This window comes from Acomys minous (genome assembly GCF_964271855.1).
Source record: "Acomys minous genome assembly, chromosome: 8".
NCBI classification, from domain to species: domain Eukaryota; kingdom Metazoa; phylum Chordata; class Mammalia; order Rodentia; family Muridae; genus Acomys; species Acomys minous.
In genome coordinates, this window is record NC_140489.1 from 101,192,504 (window position 1) to 101,219,364 (window position 26,861).

Here is a 26,861-nt window from a genome sequence, read left to right on the forward strand (position 1 = left end):
TGTCTGCTCTTCCAAAGATCCTAAATTCAATTCCCAGCAACCACATGATGGCTCACAACCATCTACAATGAGATCTGGTGCCCTCTTCTGTCAGGCAGGCACACATGCAAGCAGAATATATATAAATAGTAAATAAATAAATATTTTTTAAAAAAATAAATAAAAATAAAAATGAAAAGAAAGGCTGGGAAGTGGTGGTGCACGTCTTTAATCCCAGCACTTGGGAGGCAGAGGCAGGCAGATCGCTGTGAGTTCAAGGCCAGCCTGGTCTACAAAAGCGAGTCCAGGACAGTTAAGGCTATGCAGAGAAACTCTGTCTCAAAAAGCCAAAAGAAAAGAAAAGAAATAAAAAAGGAAGGTCATGACTGCTCCTAGGTATGGTGGGAGAGAGGTTTATTGTGGATATGAGGGAGAACATAGGCCACTGGTGTACTTTTAAAATCTATTTTTATTTTGAATTCCTTATATATCTTTTTCCCTTCTCCCCAATTCCTTCAACACCCCAACATCAGGTAGGAGGTTATAGGGAGAAGGGGCATAGTTTTCCTTAACTACTTTTTTGGGTTCCTTGGGGGCAACTCCAATCTTCATTCCAGGATATCTCCGACTTCTCATCAAGAGCAACTGCATCAAGAGCAACCAGGAGCAGCAGGAGGGAAGCACCAACAGCCTTCTTCTTTCTTGAAGCCCCCAGGATCCCCCGATCTCTCTCTGTGTCTGGTATTTATTCCCACTGGCCAAGACCACGCCCCCGCACAAGGCAGTTCCCAGCTGACAAAGACCACATGCCCTCTCAGGAGGCAGCTGTCAGCAGTCGACAAACTGGAGCAGCCCCCATATCCCACACCTGGGATTAAAACAAAACCATGTTCCTTCCACAACACTAGGTAGAGACCAAGACATCTGAGAAGAATCCAGAGTGAATGTGACCCTGAGCCAGGACATGTGAGGGGAGAGGGGAGGGGAGAGGAGCTGCTGACCAAGACGGGTGGCCTGGGCCAAAAGACTTGCATAGCCAAAACAGCTGAATTATATAGGGTCCAGAAGAGCTGCGGGGAGGGAGGGCCAGCCCCAGTACCTGCACTGCACAGTTAAGGGTAGGGAGCTGGGTATGCCAGCCAGGAGGGCCCAGGTAAAGACTTCACTGAGCCATTTCACCAGCCTGAGATTCATTCGATTCTCATTTAAAAAAAAAAAGATTTATTTAGGGGTTGGAGAGATGGCTCAGAGGTTAAGAGCACTGTCTACTCTTCCAGAGGTCCTGAGTTCAATTCCCAGCAACCATATAATGGCCCATAACCATCTAGAATGGGATTTGGTGCCCTCTTCTGCCCTGCAGGTGTACACTATATACATAAGAGAGGAGAGAGGAGAGAGGAGAGAGAGAGAGAGAGAGAGAGAGAGAGGTTTATTACATATACCATGTTCTGCCTGCATGTACACCTACATGCCAGAAGAGGGCACTAGATCACATTATACATGGTTATGAGCCACCATGTGGTTGCTGGGAGTTGAACTGAAGACCTCTGGGAGAGCAGCCAGTGCTCGTAACCTCTGAGCCATCTCTCCAGCCCCTGATTCGTTCTCAAAAAGGAAAAGAAGAGACTGATTTTGGCTTCTATATGCATGCACACATTACCCTTACCACACACACAAGATGAAGGAGGGGAGAGAGACAGACAGACAGACAGACAGACAGACAGACAGACAGAGACAGAGAGAATGAATTGAAGGGATAACCTGGCAACCAGCATCCACTGTGATATTTTAGTGGGTATGTCAGTTAGCCATCTGTCCCAGGTTTGAGACCTCACACACTTAATACACAAATGTCTGAGAACTCTTCCCAGATAGGAGGTAATGTCACTGGCTCAGAAGAGAGTTGAGGAAATTGACAGCCTTGCCTGTCCACACAGTGACGGAGCTGACCCTCCTCACCCACAGCCTCTGAGCATACTGCTTCTCCAGCCCACGGGTTCCAAGGGAAACGTTTTTGTGGTAGGAAATGTATCTTCCAGCAGCTTCCTGCTGATGTGATCCAGTCACAGGCTCCAGAGAGGTGGGATCTCAATCTATAATGTGGCCTGATGCCCTCTTCTGGTCTGCAGGTGTATGTGCAGGCAGAGCACTGTATACATAACAATAAATCAATAAACAAATAAATAAATCTTTTTTAAAAATTACTAATTTTTTTTGTGTAAATGTGCGCGAGGCACACTCACCCACACACACATGAAGGTTGAAATACAAATCAAGGAAGCTGGTTCTCTTCCAACATGTAGGTCCAGCGGGTTGAACTCAGGTCATCAAACTTGGCAGCAAGCACCTTTACCTGCTAAGCCATCTGCACACAACTGATATTTTTTATTTTTATTATTATTATTATTATTATTATTATTATTATTATTATTATTATTATTATTATATTTTAAAGATTTGTTATTTTTATTTACATGTATGTGTGTGTATGCCTGCATAGGTCTATGTGTACCACATGCATGCAGATGCCGGGGGAGGCCAGAGGGCATCAGATCCTCTGGCACTGGAGTGACCTAATGTGGGTGCTGGGTACTGACTCCTGGACCTCTGCAAGAGCAACAAGTGCTTTTATCCACTGAGCCGTCACTCTTGACCTACAACTGATGCTCTTGACCACTGATGTAGGATAGCTTAGGACAAGTCTAATGTGTGCTTATTGTAGTCCCCTGGCTATTTTTCTTACAGAGTGGTCCAAGGGGTCCCTGCGTTGAGATGATGACCCTCAGTTGGGCACAGTGGCCTGTACCTGTCATCCCAGCATTAGGAAGGCAGCGGCAGGATCATTTCAAGTTCAAGGTAAAAGTGATCTACATAGCAAGGTCCAGGTGAGCCTGGGCTGTAGCACGAGACCCTGTCTCAAGAGAGCTAATTAGTGTGGGGCTGGAGGGACTGTTCTTGCTGAGGCTCCAAGGTTGGTTCTCAGCACCCCCGCCAAGTGGCTTACAACTGTCTTCAACTCCACCTTCAGAGGATCTAACACTCTTCTGGACTCCAAGGACGCCTGAACTCACCCATAAACATGATTAAAATTAATAAAAATAAATATAAAAAAGAAAAACCAGGGCCGGGCGTGGTGGTGCACGTCTGTAATCCCAGCACCCAGGAAGCAGAGGCAGGTGGACTGCTGTGAGTTCGAGGCCAGCCTGGTCTACAAAGTGAGTCCAGGACAGCCAAGGCTAACACAGAGAGACCCTGTCTGGAAAAAAATGCAAAAAAAAAAAAAAAAAAAAAGAAAAAAAGAAAAGAAAAGAAAAAAAGAAAAACCAACCAACCAAATATCCCTTCTCCACCCCACCCCCCCAAAAAAACCCCAGAAAGATAAGAGAAAACAGTCTAGAATTGGGAGATGGTTGAGTGAGTACAGTGCTTGTGCAAGCATGATAACCTGAGTCTGAGCCCCAGTACCCACATAAAAAGCCAGGCACTGGGGGCTGGAGAGATGGCTCAGTGGTTAAGAGCACTGCCTGCTCTTTCAAAAGGACCCGGGTTCAATTCCCAGCACCCACATGGCAGCTCACAACTGTCTGTAACTCCAAGATCTGACACTCCCACACGAATGGACATAAGTTAAAATTAAATTAAATATTACAAAAAAAAAAAAGCCAGGCACTGAGCATGCGTGCATTGTTAGCATTCGGCTTCAGTCGGCCTACCTGTGATGTCATTGCTTACCTGCCACGGGGGCGTGGCCCTGCCCAGGGGCGTATAAAAGAACAGCCCATCCACAAAGTCTTCTCACTCTTCTGTTTCTCTCTCTGGAAGCACCCTTACCCCCTTTCTCCCCCCGCCCATGCTCATTTAATAAACTCCTCTACAACATAATATCTGGTACCTTATACCTTATCTTACCTTATATCTAATTAGGTGCACGCCTATGCCTAGATATATGTCACACACACACACACACACACACACACACACGCACGCGCGCGCGCACACACACACACACACACACGCACACACAGGCATCCATGCAAGCGAAAGCTAAACTATAAACTGTCTAGGGAATCATACAGAAAAATGCATCATTGAGAAAGGACAATGCATAGAGGAAAGTGAAGTGGCCTTGGATTGAAAAGATCTTCAGCAGGAGGTAGTTGGTATACAACGGCCCCACTCCAGGCCCCAGGGAACTGGCAGCAAAGCAAGTTAAAATTGACCTCTAAGCAGGGTGGTGATGGCACACACCTTTAATCCCAGCAGAGGCAGGCAGAGATCTCCAAATTCTGACGCCAGCCTGGTCTAGAGAGTGAGCTCTGAGATAGCCAGGCCTACACAGAGAAACCCAGTCTCAAAAACCAAAACCAAAACCAAACAAAACTGACCTCTAAGTTCTCTTGGCTGATGCAAGAGTTCCAATGTCATCTCCAGAAAGAAAACAATTGATCTACTTTTTATTCCTTACCTTGCTACCTAGTAGCACACCCCCTCTCTCGGGATTTCTGACTGTCTTACTCACCCTGGAAGCAATGATTCCGGTCTCAGAAACCCTCTTCCATCCCTCCTGAGCATCCTCAGCAGAGGGCTGGGACAGCTCTCTTTGATGTGCAAAGCAGGCTGCCTCTCTCCTCTTTGTTACCGCTGACGTCAAGGCTGGTAGCTGCCATTGTTGTGACAATTTATAGTTGTTCCTGGCCCTTTCTCCTCATCAAATTAGACACATATGTTGATTGCATTTTGTTCCAGTTAGTGATGAAAAAAAAAAAAAGAGTCAGTGCAGAAGACTGAACAGAATAAACTGATTATTGCTCTTGGTGCCTAGCGCCCTCTTCACTCAAAGCACCCAGGGTTCCCCACTCCCAGCCACTGGAGGCCCTGGATACTTACCAGCCCTGTAGCTAGAGGAGCTTTGAGTCCACCCCTCACCCGGTTTGCTTTACAAAGGGAAATTATTCAGGAGGAGCCTCTGAAAACCTCCATTATTCTGGGTGGGGCGAAAGAGGTGGAGAGGGAGCCTGAGTGTGATATTAAAAAGGGAGTTAGAGAGAAGGCAGGCTATGGTATGCTAGGAGAAGTTTAGTAAAGCACTTCAATGAACATACTCACCCGCGCCAAGAAGCACCTACACAAAAGCGCAGAAAAGGAAAGAAAATGGAATCCAGTTGGGGGAATATTTATAATATTCCTCACTTCATCGGTTAAGTAGAAGATTATAATCATTCGTTTGTTTCACTGGTGGTTAAATGCCCATAATGTGAAAGGCTTTATGTTTTATGAATAGTGTTTTAGGCAGCATGTCCTCAGGTAATATTGTCCTGAGGCAGAAATTCCACTCTAGGGGTCCCAACAAATTGAATCCATCACCTAAAAAACAAACAAACAGAGTAATGGTGACAATTGGGAGGAGGGGAGGGTGAGATGTAGTGTAGCACGCTGAGGCTTGCTTACCTGGCACTTGGGAGGCCCTAGGTTTGATCTTCAACAGTACATACAACTGGGGGTGATGTAATACTTAGGCAATGCAGGCAGGAAGATCAGGAGTTCAAGACCATCCTTGGCAACATAGTGAATTCAAGGCCAGCTGGCGATACATGAGATCTTGTCTTGTTTCTCTGTGTAGCCTTGACTGTCTTGGACTCACTTTTGTAGACCAGGCTGGCCAGGAACTCACAGCACTCCTTCGTCTGCCTCCCAAGTGCTGGGATTAACAGGCGTGCGTCACCACACCCGGCTTAGGTTTTGTTTTTTGTTTTTGTTTTTGTTTTTTACATAGAGTCCTTCCTCTCTTATTAACCCTGGTTGGTATGGTGCTTTACTATGTGGACAGGCTGGCCTTGAACTTGTGTTAATACACATGTTTCTATGCCACAGGTGCTGGGATTACAGTGTGCACCCCCACAGCTGACTTCCTCATCCAGTCTTGACCAGAATATTGCAAGAGCTTCCTAAATGGTTTCTACCGTTGCTCTCACTCCTTGCCTGTCCTTCTCCTTCGACCCATCAGTGCTGTCCTCCATAGACTAACACATGACAGCCAGCCTTGGAGGAAGGTGCTGGTGCATCTCTGAGTTTGAGGCCAGCCTGGTCCACATGTGGAGTTCCAGGCCAAGGCTGTACATAGTGAGATCCTGTTTCTAAGAGCCAAAGAGAAAAGGGAAAATTATGTGATAGGGGAAAAGACATGTTATAACAAAATATTATATTTAAAATGTTGAGTAGAGGCTAAGAATGGCATTCAAGTGGTAGAGTACGTACTTGCCTAGTGTGCATTAGGCCCTGGTTTCCAGCCCCAGAACTCCTGAAGCAGAGGCAGGAAGGTCAGAAGTTCAAGGTCATCCTTTTCTACTATCAAGTTCCAGGCCAGTTTGATACAGGAGATCTGTCTGCTCTGTCTCCTGGTTGCTGTGGTCCCTTTTATCCCTCCCCAGACTCCCTCACTGGGCTCTCTCTCTCTCTCTCAGGATTTGTTTTATTATGTATGTGTGCTTGTGTACGTGTAAGTACAAGTGCTAAGGAGGCCAGGTGTGTCAGGTGCCCTGGAACTGGAGGTACAAATGGTTGTGAGCTACCTGATATGGGTGCTAGGAATGGGTCCTCTGCAAGAGCAGTACCTTTTCTTTTTTCTTTCTTTCTTTTTCATTTTGTTTTGTTTTGTTTTGTTTTTGTTTCTTTTTTTTTTTTTTTAACTTTAGACAGGGTCTCTCCGTGTAGCCTTGGCTGTCCTGGACTCTCTTTGTAGACCAGGCTGGCCTCGAACTCACAAAGATCTGCCTGCCTCTGCCTCCTGAGTGCTGGGGAGATAGTTTGTGTGTGTGTGTGTGTGTGTGTGTGTGTGTGTGTGTGTGTGTGTAACAGCCTTGGCTGTCCTGCAGCTCTCTCGGTAGCCTTGAACTCTCAGAGATTCACCTGCCTCTGCCTTCCGAGTGCTGGGATTAAAGGCGTGTGCCACCACTACCTGGCTGAGCAGTATACATTTTTAACCTCTGAGTTATCTGGCTGGTCTGAGACTTGCTAAGCAGACCAGGCTGGCCTTGAACTCAAGAGATCTGTCTGCCCCTGCCTTTTGGGCGCTGGAGTCAAAGGTGTGCACCATAATGCCTGGCTTTATAAAGTTTTTTTTTTATTATTATTACTTTTAGTTATGTGTAGGTATGTACACCTGAGTGCTGGTGCCTGAGGAAGCCAGAGGAGTCAGATCTCCTTGAGCTGGAGTGACAGGCAGTTATAAGCTGCTTGGTATGCTAGGAACCAGATTTGAGCCCTCTTCAAATACAGCAAAGGCTCCTAACCACTGAGCCATCTCCCCAGCCGTGATGGAGGGCTCTGTGGCAAATGAAAGGGAAGTGTGTGATAAACTTGGTATAAACGTGGAGGCTGAGAGTGGCGGGTCCTGCCTCTAAGCAGACAAGACTTTGGGCTTGGGTCAGCGCGCCATTTATAATAGCCTGCTGGCTCCCAGGTTTTAGATTGTTACAGAGCCAGGTGGCCTCAGAAAGCCAAATGAGGAAGGCAGGCAGCTGAGAGAGGATCTTGCAATGACATGCCTTTTTTTTTCCCCCCCCTGAGACAGGGTTTCTCTGTGTAACAGCCCCGGCTGTCCTGGACTCACTCTGTAGACCAGGCTGGCCTCAAATTTATATTGATCTGCCTGCCTCTGCCTCCCAAGTGCTGGGATTAAAGGTGTGCGCCACCATGCCTGGCTTTGCCCAGACATGTCTTAAGTTCAAGTTTGTCTTGTTCTGCTCACATCCCCCTCATTCTGTCCCACATCAATGCCTGTCTGGTATCAGGATGTCCAAAGCTTAGAGAAAGAGTTTCCTAACAAGATCAATGAGACGAGCTGACAGGGAGGTTCAGGGTGTGTTCTGCCATTACTGCTTTATAAGGGAGAGTGCAAGAGATGTTCAGAGTTGGGTACAGAATTGTTCCCTGGTACCAAATATTTTGAACTGACATTTCAGAATATCTTGGAAGGTTACCAGGATATAATTTCTGAGTGCTCAAAATTATGAAAGAGAGGCCAGGCATGAAGGCAGCACACACCTTTTATTTAGTACGTGTGTGGCAGAGGCAGGTATCTCTTTAAGTTCAAGGCTAACTTGGCCTACATAGTGAGTTCTAGGACAGTCAGAGCTTTATAGTGAGATCCTGTCTCCAAAAAAAAAAAAAAAAAAAAAAAGGCACTGTAAGACTTGTGTCGGGAGAGTCTTTTTCTGGAAGCCCCAAACGAGAGAGTCCGGAGAGTCCGAGATCGACGTAAACAAGATCCATGGCCAAGGGGTCTACCTGCCTTCGAGAAGGAGTAGACCCGGAGTAGCAAAGGCTGTGAGTTTTTATACCCTTTACAGAAGCAGACTTCCGCAACAGTGATTATTACAAACTTGATTGGCCAACAGGGTGACCTTTAAGCTGATTGGCTGCGTGACCAGGGCAAGGGGACCAGGGCCCGACCACAGGAGGGAACTTTTTGTTTGTTCTGGTCACTGACCTGTAGCTCTGATTGGTTGGCCCCAGCAAGCTCCTAAGAACAGTTGTTAGCTGTGTGTTTGTGGCTCTCCCTGGAAACTCCGGGTGTATATGTGTGAGTGTGTGTGTGGTGGGGGAGGGGTCAGGTGCTCAGGCCCTGAACACAAAATGGTCTTGATTTAGTCTCTACAGCACGGACTAGGGAGATAATGTAGTCAGTAAAAGTGCTTGCTTCATAAGCATAAAAACTTGATTGAGTCCAGGACCTGGAGAAATGGCTCAGAGGTTAAGAGCACTGACTTCTCTTCCAGAGGTCCTGAGTTCAATTCCCAGCAACCACATGGTGGCTCACAACCATCTATAATGAGATCTGGTGCCCTCTTCTAGCATGCAGGAGCACATGCGGACAGAACACTGTATACATAATAAATAAATAAATAAATCTTTATAAAGAAAAAAAAACAACAACATGAGTGGCGGGTGGTGGTAGCACACACCTTTAATCCCAGCATTTGGGAGGCAGAGGCAGGAGGATCTCTGTGAGTTCGAAGCCATCCTGGTCTACAGAGAGAGAGTTCCAGGACAGCTAGAGCTGCTACACAGAGAAACCCTGTCTCAAAACAAACAAAAAACAAAAATAAATAGACAAATAAACTTGAGTCCAAGGCAGAGGCAGGCAGATCTCTGTGAGTTAGAGGCCAGCCTGGTACAAAAAGAGTTCCAGGCAGGGATGTTACACAGAGAAACCCTGCCTCAAACAAAGAGACAACAACAACAACAACAACCACCACCCCCAGGGATCCACCTGCTTCTGCCTCCTGAGTGCTGGGATTACAGGTGTGCACCACCACCCCTGCCTTTGAGTTCAATTTTCAGGTAAACACTCATGTAAACAAAAGGGGTGGGGGGGGGCAGGGGGCGGGGCGGTGTGTGTTTATAATCCCAGTGTTGGCCAGCCAGCCTAGCCTAGCCTAGTTCAGGGCAATGAAAAGCTATGCTCCAAAAACAAGGTGGACGGCACTTAAGGAATGACATCTAAGGTGGCCTCTGATCTCCACAGGAGCACACACATGCACACAGACCTGCACGCAAACAAACAGATGAAGGTCCTGGTATGGTGGATAACACCTGTAGTTCCAACAGTCAGGGGACAAAGGCAGGGACGTCAGGAATTAGAAGCAATCCTGGGCTGCATGACAGAACTGTCTCAAAACAGGGAAAAAAGGAAGTTTTGCAGAAATGTGAAGATGAGCCAAGTTCCTGTATTTGGAATACAAGGAAGTGATTCTACCAGAGACTGACTAGATTTACTTCCAGTTTATTAGACCACAAGAGCAAAACTCATAGCATTTTGCATTAGGTGTGCAAAGTCACGCAGGCTAAAAATATCCAGATGCAATAAATGCACTTTAAAAGAAAACCTTAAAGGGTCAGAGTGGCTCAGTTGGAGAATGCCTGTATCGTGCACAAAGCCTAGATTGGATCCCTACCACATGATACCAGGCATAGTAACCTGTGATTCTGGCGCTCAGGAGATAGAGGCGAGAGGATCAGAAAAGAAGTGCTAGGTCATCCTCTGCTACAATGTGAGTTCAAGGCTAGCCTGGATTATACGAGACTACCTAAAACAAAACAAACAAAGCAACAATAAAAGCCGGGCATGGTGGCGCATGCCTTTAATCCCAGCACTCGGGAGGCAGAGGCAGGCGGATCACTGTGAGTTCGAGGCCAGTCTGGTCTACAAAGCGAGTCCAGGACAGCCAAGGCTACACAGAGAAACCCTGTCTCAAAAAACCAAAAAAAAAAAAAAAAAAAAAAAAAAAAAGAAACAATAAAAAAACAAAAGAAAGGAAGACAGACAGACAGACAGACCTTTAAGTTAGGTATAGAGGTATGTAACCATTTTCCTCCCTGTGCCCAGTTATTCCCTGACTAGCTCATAATTTATATTGCCTGTTCTATTCTGTGTGTGCCACATGGCTGATTACCTCTCCTCAGTTTCATGTGTCCTCCATGCTCAGAGTCCGGGGAGAATCCCCTGCTCCTGACTCTATCTCAGAGTTCCTCTCTTTCTCTTGGAACTCCCACTCCTATTTCCTGTTTCAGCTAAGAGGCCATCAGCTTTTTATTAAGAGGTGATGCTTCCGGGCCAGGCGTGGTGGCGCACGCCTTTAATCCCAGCACTCGGGAGGCAGAGGCAGGCGGATTGCTGTGAGTTCGAGGCCAGCCTGGTCTACAAGGCTACACAGGGAAACCCTGTCTCGAAAAACCAAAAAAAAAAAGAGGTGATGCTTCCATATAGTACACAGGAGTTCCACTGGTTGGCCTCGGGCTCAGCTGGGATTTAAGGCATGCATCAGTACTCCTGGCCCTAACAGCCTTTAATCTTAAATCAAAGATGGATAGAAATGGTATATTACTAAAATGTTTTTTGTATGTAATTTTAAAAAACATTTTATTAAGTGTATATGTGTGTACATGCACATGTGCCATGGTGTCTTAGGATTTCCATTGCTGTGAAGAGACCCTATGGCCAAGGCAACTCTCATAAAGGACAACATTTAATTGGGGCTGACTTACAGTTTCAGAGGTTTAGTCCATTATCGTCATGACAGGAAGCATGGTGGCATCCAGGCAGACACGGTGCTGGAGGAACCAAGAAGTCTACATCTTGATCCACAGACAGTCAGGAGGAGACTGTCCTTGGCAGGCAGCCAGGAGGAGGCTCCCTTCCACAAGGGGCAGAGCCACCCACTCGGTGACACACTTCCTCCAACAAGGCCACACATGTTCCAACAAGGCCACACGTCCTAATAGTGGCATCTTTGTAGGCCAAGCATTCAAGCACGTGAGTCTATGCGGGCCAAAGCTATTCAAACCACCACACACAGTATGTATATGAACAAAGGAAAACTTACAGGAGTTAGGCCTCTCCTCCAATGGAGTGGGTTAACAGGCTTGCTGGCAAGCAGCAGCTGGTCCACCCCGCAGCCCCACGTGGCATATTACTTATCTCTTCTCTAGGTTGCCAACTGTAGCAAAAGCAAACAGATTAGCTTAATTTTCCTTATTCCAATACAGGCTGCTTCTTTGTACAGCTAGCTAACATTTTTAGTATCTCTATTAGAAACTGCCACTCATTTTTTAAAAATATTATTTTTATTATTATGCATACAGTGTTCTGCCTGCATGTACACCTGCAGGCCAGAAGAAGACATCAGATCACATCAGAGATGGTTGTGAGTCACCATGTGGCTGCTGGGAATTGAACTCAGGACCTTTGGAAGAGCAGGTGGCGCTCTTAACCACTGAGCCATCTCTCCACCCTCTTTCCACTCTTTTTTTTTTTGTTTGTTTTTTGAGACAGGGTCTCTCTGTGTAGCCTTGGCTGTCCTGGACTCACTTTGTAGACCAGGCTGGCCTCGAACTCACAGTGACCCGCCTGCCTCTGCCTCCCAAGTGCTGGAACTAAAGGCGTGCGCCACCATGCCCGGCTTTCCACTCATTTTTTTTTTTTTTTGGTTTTTTTTTTTGGTTTTTTGAGACAAGGTTTCTCTGTGTAGCCTTGGCTGTCCTAGACTCGCTTTGTAGACCAGGCTGGCCTCGAACTCTCAGCGATCCGCCTGCCTCTGCCTCCCGAGTGCTGGGATTAAAGGCGTGCGCCACCACGCCCGGCCTTTTCCACTCATTTTTATTTACCATTGGAAACAACTGCCAGCCAGTTCTAGTTTAAATTCATGACTATGCAACTCTCTATGCTGCCAAGCAACCTTACTGCTTTCCCGCGCCCAGCCGCCGAGACGCTTTAATATATTTCCTCATGTTGTGGTGACTCTCCAACCACAATTTTATCTTTGTATACTTCGTACTCTTGTTACAAGTCACACTGTAATAATTCATAACTCTAATTTTGCTAGTTATCAACTGTAATGTAAACATCTTTGGAAATAGAAGTTTGCCAGAGGGGTTGTGACCCAAAGGTTGAGCACTGCTGGAACATTCCATGCCTTGCTCTGTGCAAGGCTAGGCCTTGCCATCTCTGTCTTTTGCCTCAATGTAACATCAAATTCTGAGCGGCTTTTCTGTGTAGCCGTAGCTGTCCTGGAACTCGCTCTGTAGACCAGGCTGGTCTCAAACTTCAGAGATCCGCCTGCTTCTGCCTCCTGAGTGCTGGGATTAAAGGCGTGCACCACTACCACTCAGCTTGTTTTTTTAACTTTTAATTCTCCTGAAAACTTCCTAGTGTTGAAACTAAAGTTGTGCCCCACCATGTTGGTTTTGTTTTGTTTCCTGAGACAGGGCCTTGAAGTGCTGGACTCAAGCCATCCTGAGTCACTGGGACTTCAGGCATGCATCACCATGCCTTGCTAAAAATAAATTTGGTGCTTTTGTTTGTTGGCAGCCAGGTCTAGTTATATAGCCCACCCTGTTCAGAAACTTACGGTGGGTGTAGGCCAGCTGGCACAGAACTCATAGCAATCCTCCTGCCTTTGCCTCCCTGAATACTAGGATGACAAGCGTGAAACATTATGCCTGACGTAAAAATGAATACTCATTGAATAAACCAGTCCGTCTTTTCAGAGATAACATTGGTGGCCAGCCTGAATAATCTAAAAGTCTTACTTTTGAACCCTAACAAAGATCTATGGGGAGGAAGAGGCAGTTTCCTATGCAGGTGTGGCGTCTGTAGTTGCCGCAATCCAGTGGATGGCCCTGCATCCAGAGTTGCACGGATAGCGTATGTTGGACATAATGGGTCTAAATAAAAAAAAAATACAAAGTTGGAGGAGCTTAGGGTGGTGGTGGTGGTTGGGGATCTGGGAGGAATTATGGGAAGAAGTTGGGTGTGACTAAGACCAAAATATGCTAAATGAAATTTTAAAAGAATGAAAATATCTTTAAAATTGTTTAAGTTCAATCAGTAAAAGACAAGGTCAGGATCAATCTAGGTTTAGGCTGTGTTTCCTCTCTATGTAAAAATCTATAATGAGTATATAAGAACTATTTTGGGGGGGGGGTAAAAATACAGTGTAGTTTAGAGTACTTTCCTAGCATGAGCAAGGCCCTCCATTCAGTCTCCAACACAACATACTGTCCAACTGGAAAATGTATTTGGCCTCTGAGTATTATGAAGAACATTTAAGACAACTTCAGAACCAACAGTCAGATTCCTCAGGGGTGGTGGGAGATGCTGAGGCCATCTGGCTAGACGAAGCCCATACTAACTAAGGAGTCACACAGCTGGGCTGGCCTCCAGGTCCTCTGCTTTCCTTCCTGTTTCCTCCAAGCCCAGAGCATTCAGCCACCTGCAATCCAGTCTGGTTGAAGTCATTGCTCAAGTTTCTCGTGGTGCCCCTGAGACTAGTTCATCCTTATATAGGCAATCAATTACGAAGTGCATCTGTGCTAGTGAGCCCGTGTCTCTACAAGCAATGAAACGAAAAGCATCTGCTTCCAGTAGGATGGCTCAGCTGGGGGAAGGCACTTGTTGCTGACGCCTTGAGCTTGATCTCTGGGACCCACATGATAAAAGAAGAGAGCTAACTCCTTTTTTTTTTTTTAATATTTATTTATTATGTATACAATGCTCTGCCTGCATGTACCCCTGCACACCAGAAGAGGGCACCAGATCTCATTATAGATGGTTGATGAGCCACCATGTGGTTGCTGGAAACTGAACTCAGGACCTCTGGAAGAGCAGCCAGTGCTCTTAACCTCTGAGCCATCTCTCCAGCCAGAGAGCTAACTCCTTAAAAGCTGTCCTCTGACCTCCACATGTGTGCCACTGCATGCGTGCACCCACCCACCCATACACAGAACAAATAAAAATGTAATAAAAGACATAAATAAAATCCTAACCATTTCTGTTTCATGGTGCTGCAAATACAATAATGACCAGGCAAACATGTCCCTGTTCCTCTCCAGTGTTTAATTCAGAGTTGAGAATGACTCTAGAACTTGTTATGGAGCCCAGTCTGTCTAGAACTCACAATCCTCCTGTCTCAGCTTCCCACTGTGTCTGGATTATGTCCAAGTTGTATTTCTTTTCTTTTCTTTTTTAAGATTTACTTAATTTGTATACAGTGCTATGCCTGCATGTACACCTGCACACAGAGGGCATTAGATCACATTATAGATGGCTGTGAGCCAAATGTGGTTGCTGGGAATTGACTCAGGACCTTTGGAAGAGCAGCTAGTGCGTTTAACCTCTGAGCTATCTCTCCAGCCCCTCAAAGTTGTATTTCAACAAACCATCTCTCTTCTCTTTTGCTCTAGGCTCCTGAAGGCCGTAGTCCCACATAAGCTAAACCTTGTTGCACTTAGTAGTGAAGTGGCAAAAAAGAGTGGGGATTTTGCACTTTTTGATTACAAGGTATAAAAAGATACAATCGTTCACATTCACTGACTTGCCAGGCATTTTTAAACATGCTCTCCTAACCAGAAACCAGATCTCTCTCTGTCTCTGTGTCTCTCAGTCTCTGTCTGTCTCTGTCTCTGTCTCTGTCTCTGTCTCTCTCTCTCTCTCTCTCACACACACACACACACACACACAAACACACTAGCAGAGAAAACTCAGCCTTGAAAAGGTGAAGTGGGGTTGGAGAGATGGCTCAGCAGCTAAGAGCACTGCCTACTCTTCCGAAGGACCTGTGTTCGATTCCCAGCACCCACATGGCAGCTCACAACTGTCTGTAACTCCAAGGTCTGACACCTTTATACCGATATACATGCAGGCAAAACACCAATGATCATAAAATAAAAACAAATAAATTAAAAAGAAAAAAAGAAAAAAAAAAAGGTGAAGTGGCAGCCGGGCATGTGGTGCACTACTTTGATCCCAGCACTTGGGAGGTAGAGGCAGGCAGACTGCTGTGAGTTTGAGGCCAGCCTGGTCTACAAAGCGAGTCCAGGACAGCCAAGGCTACACAGAGAAACCCTGTCTTGGAAAAAAAGAAAAAACAAAAAGAAAAAACGAAAAGGTGAAGTGGCACATCCAAGTTCCCACGTGAAATATATTCAGATGGGAATTCTGGCCTGGACCATCTAGTTTTGTCCTATACAGCCACTTGCTGTAGAGCATATTCCTTCCAATTGCAATATTTCCTCCAAATTGAAACATTTCCTCCAGGAGGGAAAAGGAAGCTCAGGAGCTTCAGATGGTAAACAGAAAGTCACGTGCCCAGAGAACAAAAAATCAAAACCAATCCCCCCAAAACCCAACTCAACCCAATCAATCAACAACAACAAAAAATCTTGAAAGATTCTTTTTTTTTTTTTGGTTTTGTGAGACAGGGTTTCTCTGTGTAGCCTTGGCTGTCCTGGACTCTCTTTGTAGACCAGGCTCCCCTCGAACTCACAGCAATCCGCCTGCCTCTGCCTCCCGAGTGCTGGGATTAAAGGTGTGTGCCACCACACCCAGCTTCTTGAAATATTCTTGAGGAGGCCTACCAATAGTACAACTGGGGGTAAACAGTTGCTGGGGGAAGACTGGTTAGAGGCCAGGTGTGGTGGTGCACACCTGTAATTCCCAGCACACAGAGAGGCAGAGGCAGGCGATCTCTCATGACTTCAAGGCTAGTCCAGGACAGCCAAAGCTACACAAAACAACAAATGAAAGAGAGCTCCAGGAGTACAGTTTTCTAAGGTGGCAGCTATGCTGGGCTGGGCTTTCTGGTGTGTAGCTCCTTTTGTCAGTCACCCTTGCTCCTTGTCAGCAACCACTAACCCACACTGTTTTTAGTAGCGCCAACACAAGACTCATTGGTTGGTCAAACTGAACATTGGTGCACTCCTTACTTTGGTCTGTTATGGGGTCTCTCTCTCTCTGGAGTGAGTAGATGAGTGTGTTATGTCTCTGTGTCTCCCCAGGAAAAGTCTGTCACCCAACACCACTGCTATTGCTCCACATAGGGCCAGAGGCATGGTCCAATCTATGCCTGTCCCCAGTCATGACCTGACTTTAGGCAAGCATGTTTGAGATGGCAGATTGCTCAAGAGTATGGCTAGGGACTCACACTCTTAGCAATCTTTTTTTTTTTTAATGAGCACTCTTTCTGCATGTGCACCTGCCTGCGAGAAGAGGCATCAGATTCCACTATAGATGTTTGTGAGCCACCATGTGGTTGCTGGGAATTGAACTCAGGACCTTGGAAGAGTAGCTAGTGAGTGCTCTTATCCGTTGAGCCATCTCTCCAGCCCAGCAATCTTCTTGCTTCAGCTTGTGTTGAGCTCCTCGAAAAAGGCACAGGCTTTGTACTGAGGGGATACGTACCGTGCATCTCTTCTGTACAGTGATGTTGAGTTAAAGAAGGAATTGCTGATAGGATAATATTCATGTCAGTTGCCTGAGTCCTGTGATCTGTAGCTGATGGTCTCTCAAGCTTTCTATAAAAAACACTTTTGTGTGTGTGTGTGTGGGTTCACATAACTGTTTTGAACAGAGGGATAAGGATGTCAGCTCAGTGGCTGAGCACTTGCCTACATGTTGAAGTCCTGGATTTGATCCCTAATACAAATAAATTTAAAAATTGAGGAAAAGGTTATCAGTCTTTTTCTTTAAAAAAAAAAAATCTGTATGTAGGATGGGTGTGGCAATATATGCTTTTAATTCCAACACTCAGAAGGCAGAGGCTGGTGATCTCTGTGAGTTCGAGGCCAGTCTTAGTTTACATATGAAGTTCTAGGACAGCCAGGGCTACAGAATTTTCAAAAAGGAATGCCTCTCTCTCTCTCTCTTTCTCTCTCTCTCACACACACACTTGTTGATGGTTCTTTTTTGAGACAGGGTCTCATACAGGTAAGGCTGGCCTGGGGCTTACAGACCTTGCAGAAAACCGTAAGCTTCTACTCTCCTCAGTGCTAGGATGACAAGGGTGCACCACAACACAGCTTTTGACAGAGAAAAATTGCCAATAGTTAAAAAAAAAAAAAAGGTGCTATGAACTGCTAAAACCCATCTAGGGATCGCCTATGGGCTGGGTAAGAGGCTGTCACTAGAGCTGTGCCTTCATTGTGAAGATCTGTAATCCTGGGTTCTGGAGGTTGTGCAGAGAGGACAGCAAGTACAAAGCCTGCCTCAAACACAGTCTGGATGATTTAGGGAGCCCCTGTCTCAAAGTAAAACCAAACCAAACCAAAAATGGCTGGGAGTACAGCTGAGTGGTAGAAGGCTTGTTCTAGGCTGCAGATTCAATCCATGGGAGGCAGGGATTTTTGCATTGGGATACATCCCTATGCCCTATGCATTCCTTCTATGTTGTTTACAAGAACAGAAAATCTGAGGCAAAATGCTGTTCTGGATTTTTCAGCAGGGTGTTACTGACATTATGAATAATGAACAGTTCCAGACTAGACATAGCTGAGTCATTCAAGAAATATTTACCGGATGCCTGATGCATACAGGCTCTGTGCCATGGGCTGAGTTCACTGAGATAAACGACAGTACTTTGATGACAATAATCTCATGTAATAAGGTAAATGTGGTGTCTCTTTAGTTTGAGAGGCAAGGCTTATGAATGAACTAACAACCTGGTTTTTGGTTTCTTCAGGTCCTATACTCAAGTTTGGTAAATCAATCTAACCTATTTTATCTATTAAACTGAGATTAATAATAGACGAGAACTGCTTGCTGTAAAGGATAAGCTTTGTAAAACTAAATTTAAGGGCATGGTAGTGCATGCCTGGAACTCCAGCAATGGGGAAACAACAGAGGGGCCGGAGTTTAAGGCGCGCCTTACGTACATGAGCCTGTAAAACGAAGTTTATTGGCATGGTAGTTGGCAAGATAAACTCAAGCGTCGGGCTCTTTTAAGTCTCCACGGCCGCTCCGCACACACGCGGTCAGCAACCGCTCAATCAGCCTTCCCCGGAAAGAGCAGAATCCGTTTCCGCCGGCACAGCTTCGCGGTGGGTGTGACCCGCTAGACTTCCGACTCACGGATTCTGGGCGGCCCTACGTCACGCGCATGCGCCCGAGGACATGCCTGAGACCGGAAGTGCAGGGGCGTGGCGAACCGCTCGAGACAGCCGGCTCTCTCGCTGAGAGTCCGGGGACGCGCGCAAGTGCGCGCTCGTTCGCGCGGCCGGCTGCGTACAGTAGTGACGGCCGCGCGGGAGCGGTCACATGACCACAGCGGCTGCCTGTACAGTAAGAACCCAATATGGCAGCGGCGGTAGCAGTGGCAACGGCAGCAGGACCGGCCGCCCTGTAGACCTCCCCCCTCCTCCTCCTCCTCCCCCCCGCCAGCTGCGCGCCTCCGCGGCCGCTTCCTCACTGAGTTGCTTCTCCGGTCCGACTTCCCCTTTCTCCCACCTCTCCCGGCACCGCGGGAAAAGCAGTGCAGGGCGCAGCAGGCAAGGGAACGCAGCCGGAGCCGGAGCACGGAAGCCTCCCCGTCAGTTCAAGACCCGACATGAGGGAAAAGGGCCGTAGGAAGAAGGGCAGGACCTGGGCGGAGGCCGCCAAGACGGTGAGGAGGAGGAGGGAGCAGAGGGGAAGGCCGGCAGGAGTTCATGGTCTCGCCCGCTGCCCGTCCCAGGGAAAGGGAGGTCACTTGGCCCCGCGACCGGGTGGAGGGGCACGAAAGCGCGCGCAGAGGGCGGCGGTTAGGGTCGCTTTGGGGAGCCCGGAGGAGCCCGAGGCGTCGGCGCGAGGGGGTTCGTCGCGCGGCTCCCGCTTCTCGCCGGGGCTGCGAGAGGGACTCCTCTGTTCTGAGGTTGCCTGTCCGGGGGTCATGTCGCCGTCGCCCCCACACTGCTTGCTAGCCCTTGTCTCGGCACCGTGTGTTGTGCTTGCCCAGTAACCGGTTCTTCTCCCTTGTGCGCCTTGGAGAGCCCGGATTGGATGCAGACAGGAGGAGGCTTGTGCGTGTATCCAGCCCCGGAAAGGAGAGGCGAGCGCTGGAGCTCGGTGGTGTTCTCCCGCCGAGGCAGACGTGCAGCCAAGACCCGGGGCCCCCTGCTTATCTGGCTCTGGGAGCCAACGGGAGGTCACGAGGCTTTTGTGTTTGCCATAGGAGCCGAAAGTGCAGGAGGTGTTTAGAAACGAAGTAACAGGTGGGACTTGGAGATTTTTTTTTTCTGTTTCCGTAGAGACCTACTCTGAATAAGGCAGCAATGCATGGTGGGACGTGTAGTTTACCCGGCTTTCACTTTTTTTTTTTAAAGCCAAAGTGAAGATGGACCGACGAAATTATGATTAGTGCTCTCCCCACCAGTTTTGTTATACGGAGTTTAGAAGTCACTTAATGAATATTAGTGAGAATTCTTGTTTTGAAAACTTTAAAACGTGTATTTATGAAGAAATGGAACCTTAAGCAGAAACTGAGGTTGAAAGTGTAACAAAAATAACAGGACATTAACCAGTAGTAGCATTTCAGCTTCTTTAATAGTGGACAACATATTGGGTCCTAATAAGTGAACCCTTAGTTATAAGGTTTATTTTCTTAACAGATGAGTGTGTGTGTATGTATGCATACTTTAGAGGTGGGGGATGTAGATGGCCATGGGGCACGCATAGAGGTGACAGGACAACTTGTAGGAGTTGGTGTAGGCTCTCAGGATCGAACTCAGGTTATCAGGCTTGGTAACCAGCAATTTTACTCACTTAGGAAATCTCACTATTCCTGCATTGTTTGTTTATTAATTTATTTTCTGGTTTTCTGAGACAGGGTTTCTCTGTGTAGCTCTGACTGTCTTGGAACTCTGTAGACCATGCTGGCCTTGAACTCAGAGATCCTCCTGCCTCTGCCTCCCAAGTTCTGGGATTAAAAGTGTACACCACTACTGCCCGTCTCCTGGTTTATTTTTTAGGTGAGACTCAGATTTCACAAGTAATGTTTAACGTGGGGAAATTTAGAAAGTTATGAAGAAAATAACTCAATTTACTCTTCTATTGCCTAGTCTTATTTCCCTAAATCTGAATTATATTCACTGTTTTGTTTTTGTAAGTCATGTGCATTTGTTTTGTTGAATGTTTTCCCTACATACATTTATTTATTTTGAGGCTGGCATCTCACATAAATGATTGCCTAAAATTTGTAGCAACCCTTCTGTCTTTGCCCCTTGTGTGCTGGGATGTAGCACTGTGCCCAGTTTTATGGGATGTTGAGGATAGAACCCAGGGCATCCTGCATTTTAGGCAAATGTTCTACCAATTGAGTTATACCCACAGCCTACCTTGTGACTATACTGGTAGTTTCCTTTAAAAGAACAACTCTAGAAATAGTTTTTTTTGTTTTTGTTTTTTGGTGGTGAGGAGTTTCTCTTTCACAGAAGTTTACTTTATGCTTCAGGGACACCTTCAGGACTGCTTCCTGTCAATAAAAGAGAAGAAATAATTTTAGTTAAAAAGTATGCAAATTCCAAAATTAATTATGTGAATTAACTTCAAATGTCTGTGATTTACTTATTTACTTATTTATTAGGCTTTAGTTTTTTGAGACTAGGTTTTATAGGCACCTCAGCAGAGTCAGTCTCCCCACTGGCCCCCCCTCCTCTGTGTGTGTGTGTGTGTGTGTGTGTGTGTGTGTGTGTGTATAGTCTCTGTAGCCCTTAATAGATATAACAGCCCATTGTATAGTCCAGGCTGGCCTTAGATCCCTAGAGCTGCTTTTATAGGCATATACTACCATGTCTGATTTCTACAGTACTTTGTGAATTATGATATTTTTGGGTTGAGCAGTTTAATGATTAGGAGATTGGGATAAATAGGAAAAACAATTTTGCACTTGTTTGATTTCTTACAATAATAAATTAGGGCATTTGTTTATTTTGTGCCCCAGCTACCAATGTGAAAAATAGTGTTTAAAAGAAAGTAGGGTAGGGAGATAGCTAAGTGGTTAAGAGCACTTACACACAAAGGCACCTTGACACAGCTATCTCACCAAAGGTCCCTCTTCTTTATTTAAACAATTCATTTGTTTTATGCTTTTTTTTTTTGTATGGAGGGATGTCTATGTGTCTGTCTAGATGTGCGTGTGGAGGCCAGGGGATGACGTTTAGTGCTTTTCTCAGTTGTTCTCCATTTTATTTACTGAGGGACAGTCTCTCACATGTGTAGCTCGCCAGCTTGCCCCCATCTCCACTCTCCAAGCACTGGTATTATAAGATGGGGCCCCCAGGTACACCTGGGTTTACATTTTTAAAAACAGTTGTATTATGTTTGTGGGTATTTTGTCAGCATCTGTGTCTTTGCATCACACGCATACTTGGGGTCAGAAGAGGGCATCTGGCCCCCTGGAACTACACTTACATATTGTGAGCTGAACCTTGGTCTTCTGGAAGAGTGCTATCTTTGTAGCCTCCCCCTCCCGTGACTTTTCTGTGTCTTTTGAGATCTGAACTCCGGGCCTTATGTTTGTACTGAAGTGCTTTATCCATTGAGCCCTCTTTCTGCCACCCTGTCCTGTCTTTATATTTTTGTCCTGAAAGCCCATATACCTCCTACATTGTTGAAGGCAAAAAAGAAAATAAAAATCTGTTCTGGAGCCCAACAGTGGTGGCACATGCTTTTAGTTCCAGCACTCAGGAGGCAGAGGCAGGTGGATCTATGTGTGGCTAGCCTGTTCTACAAAGTGAGTCCAGGACAGCCAGGACTACACAGAAAAACCCTGTCTTAAAAAACCAAAACAACAAACAAACAAACAAAAGTTTCTAGAGGCCACGTTGTGGCAGGGCTGTAATCCAGTATCTTGTGGGCAGAGGCAGGAATATCTTGATACCAAAGCCAGTTTTGGCCAGGTAGCCAGGCTGTTTTTCCAAACAAATATTTTTTTAAAAAATCTATAAATTCAAGTAGGATCATAAATTCAAGAGCAGCTTCAGCTACACAGAGCTTGAGGACAGCCTGGGCTATATGAAACTCCCTTAGAAATAAAAACACCAATTCTATAAAATGTATGTATAATCATTATTTTAAAAACAAGGATAGAAGTAGTTAATTTTAGATGAGTTTGGTCTACTGAAAAGTATGCATACTAAAATACTAACCGTGCTTAGCTTAGAGCTGAAGAGATGGCTCAGTGGTTAAGCACTTGTTTCACTTGCAGACGACCCAGGTTAAGTTCCCATCACTCACACGGTGGCTCACAACCATCAGGGGATCTGATGTCCTCTGCTGACCCTTGGGTACTGGTTACGCAGGAGAGATGTACATACACACATAGACTCAGGCAAAACACTCACACATACAAAATATTTTTAAAATGCTACTTAAGTTAGCTGTGATTGATATTTTGCTAAATATACAAGCAAATGGAGGTGTATATTACATAAAGTTCTATAATTTACTTTCTTTATGAATATCACGGGCATCTTTTCATGCCAATAATTAAATAGATGCCCCCTTCCCATTTTTTGAGGCAAAGTCTCATGGTGGCAGGGTTGGGGGGACGGGAGAGTGTGTAAGTGCTAGAAGGCAGTGCACAGGCACAAAGAAACAAATGGGACAAATGGCACTGTGGGACATGTGCCCTCTAAGGGCTTACTTTTTTTGTTGTTTACTGTTTTGTTTTTTTGAGACAGGGTTTCTCTGTTGTAGCTCTGGGTGTCCTGGAACTTGTCCTGTAGACCAAGCTGGTCTCCTCAGAGATCCACTTTCTGCTGTCTCCTGGGTGCTGGGATTAAAGGCGTGGGCCACCAGTGCCTGTCTAGGACATACCTTTTTTTCATTTTTAGGACATACTTCTTTAAACCATGCCCTGCCTCCTTCTACTGTTTTACAAGAAGGCTATCAGATTGCAGATCCATCAAAGACTTTATCCTTTGAAGTCATGGCTTCATGATCCATTCACTTTCCTGAACATTGAATGTCTCATTAGGAACCAATCCTTCAACATTTGAGCCTTTCAGGGAGACACTCTTATGTCAGAATATAATGGTATCTGTGTTGTCATGTGCTGGAAGTATTCATCACATGGTCATTGAGCACCTAAAATGGCTAGTGTGATTAAGAACTTCGTTTAACAATGTATTTAATCTTAACTACTTGTAAACAGCAGTATATGGCTAGTGGCTATTATTGGACAACACAGCTCTCTTTTTCCCCCTTCAGTTTTGTGAGACAGGGTTTCGCTGTGCAACAGAGCCCTGGCTTTCCTGGACTTAATTTTATAGACCAGGCTGGCCTCGAACTCACAGAGATCCACTACTTCCTCACTCCCCAAGTCCTGGGATTAAAGGCTTGCACCACCATGACTGGTCTGTCTTTCTTTTTAAGACATTTAAATTTTACCTTCCCAGTGTTGAAACTTCTTTTAAGTCAATTTCTAAGTGTTTTATATATAATGGTAATTAGCCCTGTGTTATGTTACAGATCTGTTTCTCTATCTTTCGAATGGACTCACGGGAATTTTTTCTTTCGTGTAAAAATATTTTTAATTTATGTTTAGTGTGTATGCCATGGCTTGTATATGAAAGTGAGAGGATAACTTGTGAGTTGGCTCATTCCTCTTTGTGGGTTCCATGGGTTTTGTAGATCAAACTCAGGTTGTCAGGCTTATTTGGCAAAGGCATTTATCTGGCCTCTGTACTGTGTGTGTTCTCAAGTGTGCACCCCCCATACATATATATTTAAGATTTAATTTTATTTATGTGTGTGTCTGTTAGTGTGTACCATGTGTGTGCAGTTGTCCAGAAGCCAGAAGAGGGCATTCGACCCATGTCTGGGAGTTACAGGTGGTTGTGAACCACCTGACTTGGGTGTTGGGAACTGAATTTGTTCCTCTGCAAGAGTAGGAAGCACTCTTAGCTGCTGGACCTGCACATATGTATTTAATGTTAATGTAACCAAGTTGATCAATCTTCACCTTTTCTTTCTAGTTTTGGGGACCTTATGAACTATTTTTCCCATTAAGAGCTTATAAATTGTAGTTGGGGATGTAGCTCAGACTGAAGAGTGCTTGCCTGACATGAATGAATTGGTTCTGTTCCAGGCACTGCATACACAGATTCATGGCATAAACTGTGTGTGTTGGCATACTCTTATAATCAAAGGGCTTAAGAGGTGGTGGAGATAGAGCCAGGTGTGGTGACGCACTCCTTTAATCCCAGCACTCTGGAGGCAGAGGAAGGTGGATCGCTGTGAGTTCAAGGCCAACTTGGTCTGGTCTACAAAGTGAGTCCAGAACAGCCAAGGCTACACAGAGAAACCCTGTCTCGAAAAACAAAACAAACAAAAAGGTGGAGATAGAGTCAAGGCTTCTCTGTTATTCTCTGCTTCATAATGAATTTGAGGCCAGTCCGGGCTTGAGACCCTACAGGGAGGAGGTGTGTATGTAGGAGATTAAGTCATTTATTTATTTAGATTTTGAGGCAGGATCTCATGTAGCCTACACTGCCTTCAAACTTGCTATATGAGGATAATCTTGAACTCTTGATCCTGAGTGCTGGGATTACAGGTGTGTGCCACCACGAAAGGTTTATGTGGTGCTGGGATGCATGCAGTGCTGAGAATGAAATCCAGGGCTTCATGCATGCCAGGCAAGCAATGTACCAGCTGAGTCACATCCCCGAGCTTCCATCTGGAGTCTAACTTGCTGATGTTTGAATTATTCAATAGCTGGTTTAGTGAGAATCACTTTCAAATAAATTGTTCCTGTGGACGGTATTGGCACTTTCCCCTCCCTTTCTTTCCTTAATTTTTTTGGTTGGTTTTGAGATAAGGTCTTTCTTTTTTTTTATGTTTTTTGTGTTTTTGGTTTTTTGAGATGGTTTCTCTGTGTTAGCTTTGGCTGTCCTGAACTCTTTGTAGCCCAATCCGCCTGCCTCTGCCTCTCAAATGCTGGCATTAAAGGTGCGCACCACCACACCTGGCTTAAAGGTCTTTCTTTTAAAACCATTTAGAATTTACTATGTATTCCAGGTTGGTCTCCAGTCCAACAAGCAGACATGAGCCACTAACCTGACTCAAATGAAATACATTAATGTGCTGTGAAGTTTTCTTTATTGTATATATTTTGTATCTTTATGTAAAAAGATAGGTAAAATAGAGAAATAATTTTTTATCTTAGTGGGTGTGGGGTTAATACTAGACAGGATGAGGAAGATTTGCCAGGAGTTTGGAGGTCAATCAACATGAATTATAAATAGTAAGTTTTTGGACAGACTGGATATATTGTGAGATCTTGCCTTAAAAAACAGAAGCAGCAAAATGGCCATGTTGTGAACTGTGTATGAAAGAGGACAGGTGGCAAGGAATGGCAGGCAGCCTTTAGGAGTGAGTATTAGCTAAGTGCCATCAGTGACTGGATTGTGGACCACAAGAGGAGTCCATATTCTTAGTGCACTTTGGTTTTCACAGCTTGGTCTGATTTTTCAAAACAGGTTTTTCAAAACAAGAGTTTCACTGTGTAGCCCTGGCTGTCATGGAACTCACTTTGTAGACCAAGCTAGCTTGGAACTCAGAGATCCACCTGCTTCTGTCTCTCCAGTGTTAAAATTAAAGGCGACTTGGTCTGATTTTAAGAGGGCCAACTTACTTGCTTGTAATCCTGGCACTCAGAAATTGTGAGATAACTGTGTATTGTTTTAACCTAAACGTATATGACTTTAGCCTAAATTTGATAATAAAATATATAGTTATGAATAAGAATAAATATGTTGTTGAAACTAGTGGTAAACTAATAAAACTTGAGAGTGCTCAAGGAGCAAGATCAAAAATTTTTGTTTGTTTGTTTCCAGAACAGAGTTTCTTTGTGTAGACTAGGCTGGCCTTGAACTCACAGCAATCTGTCTGCCTGGGATTAAATGTGTGAGCCACCACCGCCCATCCAGCAACGTCAGTTGTTTTTATCTACACAGACAGAGTTTCTCTGTGTAGCCTTGGCTGTCCTAGACTCGATTTGTAGATCAGGCTGGCCTCGAACTCACAGCGATCCTCCTGCCTCTGCCTCCCGAGTGTTGGTATTAAAGGCGTGTGCCACCACTGCCTGGCTAGCAGTGTCAAATTTAATAGACCTCAGTGTTTAAAAATTATGGGTAAGGGCTGGAGAGATGGCTCAGTGGCTAAGAACATGAAGTGCTCTTATGGAGGATCCAAACTTAATTCCCTAATTCCCAGTACCTGTCAGTTGAGCTTCAGGAGGGTCCGACCCCCTGAGACACCTGCACTCACGCGTATATACATACACATGAATGCATGCTGACCTACCCATAAAAAGAAAATAGCAATCTTAAAGATGAGGGATAAAAGACTTACAGGTGAGTAATATGTAAGATCATTGCAAAAATGAGGTGCAAGCTGAGAAGAAAGACTAAAAAATATTGCCTATTTACTTTATCTTTGGTACTGTGAAATATGTTTGAAGAGAAAGGCTTAAAAGGTAGTTGAAAAAATTGATCTGACGCCGGGCAATGGTGGCACACAGGCCTTTAATCCCAGCACTTGGGAGGCAGAGGCAGCAGAGGCAGGCAGATTG

General features: G+C 45.4%; 1 protein-coding gene across 3 annotated transcripts in view; it reads left to right on the forward strand.

Annotated features, from left to right (window-relative positions):
• The first annotated feature begins 18,122 nt into the window (after positions 1 to 18,122).
• The window catches only part of ASXL2 (ASXL transcriptional regulator 2), an 83,699-nt gene continuing 74,960 nt past the window's right edge, over positions 18,123 to 26,861 (forward strand). Inside the window, exon 1 of one of the 3 annotated variants that reach the window (XM_084792590.1) lies at positions 18,123 to 18,914. In XM_084792590.1, the coding sequence (XP_084648716.1) occupies positions 18,858 to 18,914 (57 nt within the window). In that variant the 5' untranslated portion in view covers positions 18,123 to 18,857. The remainder of the gene's footprint in view (positions 18,915 to 26,861) is intronic. The other 2 variants (XM_084792589.1, XM_084792591.1) reach the window with 2 other exon arrangements.